The sequence below is a fragment of the Leptodactylus fuscus genome, chromosome 7 (assembly GCF_031893055.1).
Source record: "Leptodactylus fuscus isolate aLepFus1 chromosome 7, aLepFus1.hap2, whole genome shotgun sequence".
NCBI lineage: Eukaryota > Metazoa > Chordata > Amphibia > Anura > Leptodactylidae > Leptodactylus > Leptodactylus fuscus.
In genome coordinates this window covers 25,746,329-25,757,643 of record NC_134271.1, presented here as the reverse complement: position 1 = coordinate 25,757,643, position 11,315 = coordinate 25,746,329, and the positions used below count along the sequence as shown (strand labels likewise).

At 44.4% G+C, this 11,315-nt stretch overlaps 1 protein-coding gene across 1 annotated transcript; it reads right to left on the bottom strand.

Annotated features, from left to right (window-relative positions):
- Nucleotides 1-264: 264 nt before the first annotated feature.
- Nucleotides 265-8,412, bottom strand: BATF2 (basic leucine zipper ATF-like transcription factor 2). The gene is made up of 3 exons (XM_075281457.1): nucleotides 8,344-8,412; nucleotides 5,872-5,979; nucleotides 265-540 (listed from the first exon to the last, which is right to left on the bottom strand). Exons 1-3 carry the CDS (start codon nucleotides 8,410-8,412, stop codon nucleotides 307-309), a joined length of 411 nt encoding a protein of 136 aa, XP_075137558.1. The 3' UTR covers nucleotides 265-306.
- Between the last annotated feature and the right edge of the window lie 2,903 nt (nucleotides 8,413-11,315).

Sequence of the window (11,315 nt, the reverse complement as noted above, 5' to 3'; positions counted from 1 at the left end):
GCTTTTTCAGCACAAAAACTGCTGAAAAATTCGGCTTATACTCGAGTATATACGGGTAATACAAACTCCTTGCAGATGCTGTCCTTGGCAGGATTCGAACCCAGGACTCCAGTGCTAACCCACTGAGCCACCATGCTGCCTATTATTTTTATGGACTTTATCATGCACTATAAATCATGTAGCTAGTTTGCTACTTTTCAACAGCCCATAGACTTCTTCGAAGAAAAGAAACAGAGATGATGTCTAACAATTGTGGGGAGTGCAAACTGCTATTAGGGAGGCGGTAAAAATGCTACAGAGGTGTCTTTAAGTTTGGTGCTGAAACATTGTGTGATCCTCCATGATATCTCCAAGGTGCTCTATAAAGTCTGAGGGATACAAGGGTTCTGGCTTGAGTAATTCCAGAATGATATCCGGGGACAGCAGAATACACGTGTCTTCATGTTGCTGTAAGACTTTGGTCCAGTACGTCTGTTCTTGTTGCAGCTTCTGAATCTCTTTGTGGAGGGCAGCGTTGTCCTTCTCTAATTTCTCAAATTCCTTCAAAAGAAAAAAAAAAGTTCAAATCATCAAATATTCTGTCGATCATATATTATACTCCATGTCAGATATAATATTAGTATCAGATTATAATATGAGGAGCTTTATTGTTATTGTTACAGGAAAAACATTAAACTGCTTTGTGCAGTGAGGACTGGAAGAAGGACCTGTATGTGGTCACATGACCTCTGCAGGTCCTTAAGTAAGGGGAAGGCAGTGCGCATGCGCAGAAGTTGAATGTGAGCAGGACGTGTATGGGGTGTGAATTTATTTAGGTGGCCTGCCCTAGGTCTGTATATAGGGGGTCGGGAGCCTGAATTTTTTAGGGGATCAGATCTGGTCTTAGTTGGGGGGGGCCTGTTTTTGGGTCAGGTTTTAGTTTATAGTTAGAGAGTCTGGGTTGGGGGGGGATGTATTTAGGGGAACTATTCTGAGGCTTGTTCTGGGATCTGTATTTGCTCTGAAGAACGTAATAGGTCTGTAGGGAATCTTAAATTATTTTGGTCTGGTTTGGGTGTCTTCATTTATTTACGAGGTCTAGTCTAGTCACGGTCTACGTAACCCACCAATGAATTTCCTTCACATATCAGACCTTAAATAAGATGCATAGAGAGTCATGTTCCTTACAGACACAAACAACTACTCAAGATGACGTGACTATATCCATGGCTAACGCTACGATGGTAGATCTAACACCTAAGAAGGATTCCATGACATCAGTATTTCTGGTTTTTCCATGGGGTGGATAGTTGAATAGATGTAAAGTATCAGAACAAGATGAGACAGCTAACATTGCTCATGTTATATCCACCCACTGTGTTTCCCGGGGTTGCTAAGTGATTGTATATTTCAATAGAGTACCACTAATCCACGTTCCTTGTAAAGCGCAGGACGTTGTTTTCAGGCCTTGTTATGGCTTATTGTATTTCAAGCCAAACGAATGTCATTGGATGCCAAATACTTTACCCCGCATTGCACAGGCATGGCAAAATCTATGGAACAATAGCTTGCTATACGCCCTATGGCTGAGAAGTAATATGTCATAGGGGTGTATGGAGTATGCAGGAGGGTTCTGGGGTGGGGGCAGGGAAGCAATGTTGCGTCCCAGGTACCCCCATAGAGTATAATGCTCCTAGGTCCCACACGTTGTAGTACAGTCATGGGCATGAAGTTCTACATTGTTTGTCTGAGAGCCCCGGCTATATCTGGGGGGTACTTTGCCTTCTTTTTCTGTTTTTACCTGGATATGATGAAATATATACACTGTCTACCAATAAGTATTTGGACACCCATGCAAATGAAGATATCTGCGGTCGTGATGTACGTCACGCCTTCTGCCGTTAAATATCGTGTAGGAAATAGCATTGGCGTTAGTCGCATGAAAGAGGCCACGGAGTGCAGAGTTGTCCGATCTCGAGAAAGAGGTAATTGTGGGGAACCACAGAAATGGTTGATCCTTAAGGGACATAGCAAGCAAACTGAATTACCCAAATTAAACAGTGGCCTATGTGATTACAAAGTGGAAGGTGAATGGTAATTGTCGGAATGTGCCCCGAGTCGGCAGATTCCCGAAACTGGGAGATAGAGACCGACGAGTGCTGGCCAAAGAAACCGCACCCAACCGAAGGCTCACATACACCAGGAGTGTCACCAGGCATCCGGGAGTACTGTGTCGCTCAATACCATCTGTAAGGAAGCGTCTGCTGGGGTCTACCAACTATTGGATAGGAAGAAATGTTGTTTTTCTATTCTACCACAGGAGTCCAAATACTTATTGATAGACACTGTACTATTTAGTGTGTATACAGGACAACTGCTCCCTATTGGGGCCATAGCTATAAGAGATGCAGCGGTAGCAGTCGCTACTGGGCCCTGGAGCCTAAGGGGGGCCCAAAGGGTCCTCTGCTACCTAAATATGCTACTATTCTTAATGGCACAAGGTAGGTGGAGGGGGTTGGTCTTCACAAAGAAGATAGTTACCATGGAAAACTGAAAATTTGTCACAGAAAATGTGGTCTGGCTAAGGCTGGGTTCACACCTGAATTGGTGTAGTTTTTGTGAGCCATTTTTACAAAAAATGTACCATGTATACTCGAGTATAAGCCGAGTTTCTCAGCACAGTTTTTGTGCTGAAAAAGCCCCTCTCGGCTTATACTCGAGTCAAGCAAAAAAAAATAAAAAAAAAAATATATATATATTTTTTTTTTGGAGGGGGGGGGGGGGGGGGGGTCTATGACCAGCCACAATAGTAATGTATAGAATCTCCCATAAAATAGTGAAAAAAAATGAAGTTTTAAAAAAATTAAATAAAAGTTGTAAATCCCTCCTTTCCCTAGAATACATATAAAAGTAGAAAATGACTGTGAAACACAAACACATTAGGTATCCTGTGTCTGACAGTGCCCGGTCTACTGAATATAGGGGATCTGCAGTGCTCCTGTTCCGTCGGGAAGGGGTTAATAGGAGCACTGCAGATCCCCTATATTCAGCCAGACTGAATTCCAAGTGGGGAGAAAAATAAACCAGTCCTCAAGCTCAGGGAAGGGGCAGACAGACAACCAAAACACCTCCTCCTCTTCCCTAACAACTACTGCACCCAAAACCTCCGACCAATTTAATTTTTGAAATTTTCCAGTAGCTGCTGCATTTTCCCCCCTCGGTTTATACTCGAGTCAATAAGTTTTCCCAGTTTTTTGTGGTAAAATTAGGGGCCTTGGCTTATATTCGGGTAGGCTTATACTCGAGTATATACGGCATGTTGGTTTTTTTTAGACAGATTTGTAACAGACAGATACCAGGTGGAGATGTGAACATAGGGTAAGGAGGTGGTTTTCTCAAGGATTTGGTCTTTTGGAGAGGTATCAGCTACTGTGATAAATCTGGTGAATTTTCAGACTGTTGAACGATTAGTAAATCTGGGCCAATGTCTTCCTCCTCCTCCTCCTCCTGTATAAAGATGTGTCTTACTGACATCTAGTGGTCAATGGGAAAATAATTCTGCAACTGATATTCTCATACTAAGTGTCAAGAGAATGGTCATTTCCTGATGATACATAACTAGGAGCGGGATGTCGCAACAGAATGCTGATGATTGGCATCCTGTCGCGGCTAATCCACGGCGAAAATGCCGGTGGCGGAAAATGCAAAGGAATTCCTCTTTATTTTCTGCTGTGTGAACACACCCTTAGGCAAAGGGCAAACTCTGCAAAACGCTGCATTTTACAGTACCAGCAAACTGAATGAGAGTTTGTGTAATCTCATCCACACATTGGGGGGGGGAAAAAAACGTTGCGGAAACGTTGCTTTTTCAAAAAGGTGTATTTTAAAAAAATAAAAAACACACAAGTAAATTTTCCCTGCATAAAAAAAGCATTTTTACCATAGATTTATATGGTCTGGAAAAACAAGTGTTTTACTGCATTTTTCTCACTCAGAATATTTAGCAGCATTTCTGCTACATGTGGCCTTGCGCCAGGTTCACGCTAGTGTTCGAGTCTCTGTCGTTCAGGTCTGCATGGTGACCAACAAATCGCGCTTTTTTTTTTTTGCAGAATTTTTCATTGCATTTTGCTGCATTTTTTCTTCCTTTATTAACAGGGAAAATGAGAGCATTTCCACAGGTAAAATTAACATTTTATTTCTTTTCCACTGTATTTTTTTCCCTAGAATGTGTGGACGGGATTTTCCTAGTACTGTAAAATGCAGCATTTCTCCTGCTTTGTGTATGGTGCATGTTATCCATTATAGAGCACATGTCCACGTTAACGGGGGTTGTCCCATCTAAAGGATCCAATCTATACTGGTAGTTTATGTAAATTGCAGACTTTTCCAAAATATATTGCTTTAGAAATGCTGCTTTGTTTGCCTGTTGTGTGAACTTATTCTTCCCATTGTTTACACAGCGTCTGCATAACCACAGGCTTGTGAGAACGGACAAGTGATGTCACTTACTCAGTGTCGGCAAGGCAATCAGTGTCGGCAAAGCTGAAAGTTTCCATTCGGGGGGTCCCCAAGCTAACTTCCTGAATGGAAACCCATGTGCAGATGTGAACTGAGCCTTATAACAGTTCCCTAAATGTCCTGCTTTCTTGGTACTCAGTTTGTACCTGGTGTAAGGTGTCAGATCGCTCTGTGTGCTTTTGCCGTGTCTTATAGGCTGAGGCTCTGCTAATTGCAGTTTCTGATAAATCCAAGTCTGTTATCTCTCTGTGTAAACACACAGATAAAACTGAGTCCGTTCTCTACAAGCATCTGCATATTATCTGATCTGCATAAGTATTGTGATTCTTCTCAGGCCTGTTCAGCAAGGGGAGGGAATACAAGAAGTGAGAAGAAGAGACTGCAAACAGACTGCTAAAACACTGAAACGGGAAAACCCCTTTAAGTGTACACCATATTGAAAGTAGTTGCAGCAAGTTGGCAGATGTGGACTTGCCAGTCAAAAACCTGCTGTGAAGTACAGTGGAGGAAATGTCATTTGTTTTCAGCCATAGTTGTCAACAATATTCTGGGAGATTTTAGTTCCTCCACAGCCAGATCCACAACTCACCCCTTTCACGTACAAGAACTCCCACACCCACAGTTGCCCACTTGGAGATTAAAGGGGTTATCTGTTTTCTAATATAGATGGCCTTTTTCTTAGTGGGGTCCAACAACCGGGACAAGGCTTGGTACAGATCATCTCAAGTGTTGGACTGCCTTAACTCTAATATTGATGACCTATCCTAAGGATCAGCCATCAATCTTAGAAATCGGATAACTCCTTTAATTTTACCAAACCCCACCATTTTTGTGGTCTCATTTCCGGGAAATATTGGCACCTATTTATTCAACCCACAGCATGTCCATTTACGTTGCAGGATTTCATCAAGGCTGAAAGTATTATGATTCCCGCTACGGCTACTGAGGAGATACCACTGCAATAAACAACCAATATTAGATACTTTTAGTGGTGGTGACATTGATTTGCAATCTAGTGCATGCGCCTGATTTATTAAGAGGCCGGAGCCTTGCGATAATTCAGGTGTAGTCGTAGTCGGAGCCTTTATTGAGACAGATTTAGGAGAAACCATAGGCCCGCTTCACATCTACGTTCGGGCCATTCCATTTTCCTCTCCGCATGAAAAATGTAACACTTTTCTCTCCACATTTTTTGAGCAGAAACCACACGGACCCCATTATAGTCTGTGGGGTCCGCGGATTTCCAAAGGTAACTGCTGATTAAGTTTCCTTTGGGGGGGGCCCAAGCTAACTTCCTGAACGGAAACCCATGTGCAGATGTGAACCGGGCCTTATAACAGTTCCCTAAATGTCCTGGTACTCAGTTCGTACCTGGTGTAGGGTGTCAGCTCGCTCTGTGTGCTTTTGCCGCGTCTTACAGGCTGAGGCTCGGTTTCTCTCCCTTTTTCTCAGTTTTTTAACCTCTGCTTTGCCATCCTGCTGGAAAATATATTGACATTCATTATGGTCACATGGACACATTTTTTTAGGTAACTGTAATTTTTATTAAAAGGTATTAAGATAAATACAGGACTAAAAAAAAATGTGCAAATATTTATTATTATGACTACATTGAAAAGATTTTTCCGTAATTATACCCATGACGTCTGAGGATCGGAACAACGGACAACTGGATCTATAAAATAGTGGACACATATGGAACCTGACTGACAACGTTGAATGTCCATTGTTTATAAACTGAAAGTTCCATCTGAATGGTCACGGCAGAGGAATGCGTGTAATCGGCCAAACACCAAGGGGCCGATTACACGCATTCCTATGTCGGCGAGGTATTCAATCGAATACTATTCGCTCAACACTAGTCACAATGTAATAATTCATGTTCTGTACTCGTAAAGCGCTTTGCCTGATCATTAAGAGAACTGTGAAGCTATTGAAAGCTGCACAGTTCTCCCTGTCTGTATGGTCTACGTCTGTTACAGCTTCTAGTTATTCAGTGATCCCAGACTAGAGGTGTGGCCTTTAGTAATGAAGCCCAGAGCAATGCTCCCATGCCACAGCTATGAAGTACTAGAAGAAAAGAAAGCAGCAGAGGCTCCAGGATTCCCTGGATACAGCGTTGGAAATAACCGGCATTGCCCAGATGCTGGGCCGATCTCTAGCCAGATCATAAGACTTGCAAGCCATGCTGACTTAATCTTATGAAGATAAAAAGAATAGAACTTTGCTTGGGCAGCCGTCCATGTAAGTCCAATTGCCAAACTGGTACACAGGCTGTCCTGACATGCTAGCTACGTTCCTCCTACTCCTACCAATTTGGCAGTACACATGATGAGGAAGTGGTCCACCTTTTGGGATAACAACTGGACCTGTAGTTTTAACAAAGACATAAAGTAAAGCTTTGCGGATATGATGGCAGTGGTTGTACAGTGGTATTGTGATTGTCCCTTTTATAGTAGGTGTCACTGTTGTAAGGGTATATCGGCTGTCTTTCATTATTGGGGCACTCCTCCAGACCAGCAAAGTTGACCGGCAGAGGGGTTGTCCAGGATAACTATAAAACCCTACACTAATCTAAACACCCTCCCCCCCCCCTTCTACTTTCTATGGGTATATTTACCCATATCCCTGGGGCAGTCATGTGACCGCCCCAGGGACATTTTTTGGTTATCCGGTGACAATCTGTTTCTAGAAATGGATCATCACTACTGCTCCCCTCTTCCCCCCCATCCACTCCATCATACTTACCTATCTTCTTCCTGTCTAGGCTTCCTTCTGAGGGACACAACTTCTCCTCCTTCCTTGACGTCAGCCCTTGTGTGCGCCGAAGCCAACACTCCATCTCTATTGCGCAAGCGTGGGAGCCTGTGCTATAGAGATATATAGAATGCTAAGGCACAGTGCTACATGCAGTCACAAATGAGGAGGAGATGTTCCCTGCAGAAGGAAGACAGGTAAAATATAATAGGGTGCGGGGGTGAGCTGAGTGAATTGGCAAGGGCCAGCAGTGGGAAGAATAGCTAGGGAGACAGGGATTTGGTGTTAGAGAGGGAGGGAAGCGTGAGAGGGAGATAGTGTGAGAGACTACCACTACCAGAATGCATTGCATCACCTAAGACAGCATGAAGCTACATCATGTAAACAAATGCAGAAGATGCTAGGTACTCCCAGAGTAACCCAGAAATCACTCAAAACACTGCTAAAGGTATATGGGTGCACTTATAAACCCATTATTGGCACTAATAGACCTTTGTTAAAAAAAAAAAAAAAAAAACAGTATTTTTGCTTGGAAAACCCCTTTGATTCTTAAACTTATGGACACATCATAGAAGGGACAAACTCCAGCTCCTCTTGCTGTATGACATGATGCCTGCAGATTGGACTGTATTTTCAATGCAACAGCATGCCCCCCAACTTTCAAAGAACAGAATTTAGCCCCACCCACTTAGTTAGCTATTCCCATCCATTTGTTTTATGTGCCTCCACACAGTATGATGCCCATACAGTCTCCCTAATATGATACGCTATATATCACATGATATGCTATAGCAAATTATAACATCTTCATCCAATTGCCCCCAAGTTATAAAGTTCACATCCAGCTACTCTTACAGATTAATGTCCCCCCAGCTACACCCACAGTTTACTGTCCCTCTCCCGCTACCCCCACAGTTTACTGTCCCTCTCCCGCTACCCCCACAGTTTAATGACCCCGCAATATTATGTCCCTCTTATGGTACAAAACAAACATAAAAAAAAAGGACAGTGGGACAGATACCCTCAATTCTGTCATGTGAACCTTATACAATTTTTAAGTATTACATTTACCCATCTGACACTTACGCGCTCCTTTGTGTCACACATCGCCACCGTTTCGGTCATTTCACAGATTTCTTCTTTGCTAATTTTCATATTTCCATTTAAAAAATTGTCTTACGTATAATTTGGTCTTCACATTAGATTATGTATTTTGTAAAGAATAGGCAGCGGTGCCAGAACTTTACATTGATCCTGAGAATGGAGCAGGATTGGGGTCCCCCATATCTGATGTATGCATCCGAGGCAATCCTTCCGAGTCCATGCAGTGAATGAAGGTCTATAGTAAGATGCCTGAGCAGTGACTCTTCTATTCATTCCTAGGGAAGATTGCTGCCATGTAGTTTCACTTTACCGTAATCACATAGTGACTGTAAGAAGTCACATGGTGTCCGTATATTCCCACTCCCACGTACATTCCCAGCTCCTAATTGTTCCCCTAAGGGAGGAACTTTCCTTGTTTGGATCGTTTATGAATGAACATTCACAGAAAGTGAAAGCTGCAGATCAGGAGCTAAGGTCACCAGAAATGTCAGCCACGTGTTAGCCAATATTCCAGGACTTGTGCAACAGGACTAAGATTATAGCAAGTATAAGAACTGGAACAAGGAGATTTATTAAGGTTACATAAGATGTGATGGCAATTCCGGAAGCTGAGGTATAAGGGGCTGTTTGATAAGATTTTGCAGATGACATGACGTGGGTGAAATGTATAAGGTTTTGCAAAGCAGTTTTTGGTGGAACAGGATTTTCCTAACTCATCTCTTCAACCTATCCCTAGCCAATGGATCCTTCCCCTCTGCCTTCAAACATGCCACTGTCACTCCTATACTTAAGAAACCGTCCCTCGACCCGTCCTCTCCAGCCAACTATCGCCCCATCTCACTGCTCCCGTTCGCCTCAAAACTTCTTGAGCAGCATGTCCACTCCGAACTCTCCTCCTATCTCTCATCCAACCTGCTCTTTGACAGACTACAGTCAGGCTTCAGACCCCATCACTCCACTGAAACTGCCCTAACAAAAGTCACCAATGACCTTCTAACTGCCAAAGCCAAGCGCCATTACTCTGTCCTCCTCCTCCTCGACCTCTCCTCTGCCTTTAACACAGACGACCACTCCCTCTTGTTAGAAATTCTCTCATCCCTTGGTATCTCAGACCTTTCCTGGATCTCCTCATACCTCACCGACCGCACATTCAGCGTCTCTCACTCGCACACCACCTCCTCACCTCGCCCTCTCTCTGTAGGTGTCCCCCAAGGCTCCGTCCTAGGACCCCTCCTGTTCTCCATCTACACCCTTGGCCTGGGCCAACTCATAGAATCTCATGGTTTTCAATACCATTGCTATGCCGATGACACCCAAATATACATCTCTGGACCAGACATTACCTCCCTGCTGGCCAGAGTTCCAGATTGTTTAGCGGCCGTAGCCTCCTTCCTCTCCTCCCGCTTTCTCAAACTCAACATGGAGAAAACAGAGTTTATCATCTTCACCCCACCCAATGTGGCCCCTCCACCTGACCCATCTATCAAAGTTAACAAAACCACAATTACCCCTGTCTCACAGGCCCGATGTCTTGGGATAACCCTGGACTCTGACCTGTCCTTCAAGTTACACGTTCAAACCCTCAACACCTCCTGCCGCCTCCAGCTCAAGAACATCCATTGAATCTGTTCCTTCCTCACACCTGAAACTACCAAGATGCTCGTCCAGGCCCTCATAATCTCCCGCTTAGACTACTGCAACACCCTTCTCCATGGACTCCCAGCTAACACCCTTGCCCCCCTCCAGTCCACCTTAAACTGCGCTGCTCGCTTAATCCACCTCACCCCCCGATCTTCATCGGCTGCTCCCCTCTGCCAGTCCCTCCACTGGCTACCTATAGCCCAGCAAATTGAATTCAAGCTACTAACACTGACATACAAAGCCATCCACAACCTGTCCCCTCCATATATCTCTGACCTCATCTCCCACTACCTGCCCACACATAACCTCAGATCCTCCAATGACCTCCTACTCCGCTCTGCTCTCATCCGCTCCTCACACAACCGTCTCCAAGATTTCTCCCGTGCATCCCCCATACTCTGGAACTCCTTACCAAGACACATAAGACTGACCCCCACAATCACAGGCTTCAAGAAGGCCCTGAAGACTCACCTATTCAGGAAGGCCTACAACCTCCAATAACACTACTGGCACCACACCACCATCTGAACTGTCGCTACCCTCATCTTATGTCTCTATCCCCCTTCTCCCATAGATTGTAAGCCCTCGCGGACAGGGCCCCCTACCCCACTGTGCCAGTCGGTCACTGTTAGTATTATATCTACCTGTATATTTTGTGTATTGTATGTAACCCCCAAATGTAAAGCACCATGGAATTAATGGCGCTATATAAATAAACAATAATAATAATAATAAAAATGCAACGGCAAACATTTGCAACGCGTGTTTCTCTAAGGGCAATGGAGTGGGGAAGTTAGTGGCTTCCATACAGGTGCTGATCCCCGACACCCACAAGGGTCAGTTGTTTTTACAGGAAGTCAATTTACTTATCAGAATGTTTTTGACATGTGGGTGTAAACGGAGCACCCAGGGGAGTAACTACTGGGGTCGGTCCCCGGTCGGCCCCTGATGTTTTTTTTAAATAAGCCGTTACCTACTGGAGTAACCCCAGCAGGCATCGGGCCCTATTTACTTACCAATCCTCGCTCCTGCTCATGGCCTGTGCTTCCCCTTCTGCGGTGGCTGTGAACAAGAGAGGGAATCTGTAAGTAAGACCGCGGGCCCGCGAACCCTACAAATACCACTATCATTATACTCGGGGCGGGGGGGTCTTTTCAGACCCCCGAGTATAATGATCAGAGGGCTAGGAGAGGTGAGGGAACACTATTACTTACCACTCCTGGGCTCCAGAAGGCTTTAGGCCTATTTGGTGACATCCCAGACTTGGGGGCATATCAATAGTTCACCTTGGGGCCGAGCCATTCCTAGTTACA

What these genes read in the sequence shown, in the direction of transcription:
- BATF2 (XM_075281457.1), bottom strand. Translation starts at nt 8,412, where the DNA reads ATGAAAATTAGCAAAGAAGAAATCTGTGAAATGACCGAAACGGTGGCG. An exon ending in TGTGTGACACAAAGGAGCGC is followed by an intron (nt 5,980 to 8,343) that starts GTAAGTGTCAGA and finishes TATATTTTCCAG; the next exon opens with CAGGATGGCAAAGCAGAGGT. An exon ending in GAGCTGACACCCTACACCAG is followed by an intron (nt 541 to 5,871) that starts GTACGAACTGAG and finishes TTTCTTTTGAAG; the next exon opens with GAATTTGAGAAATTAGAGAA.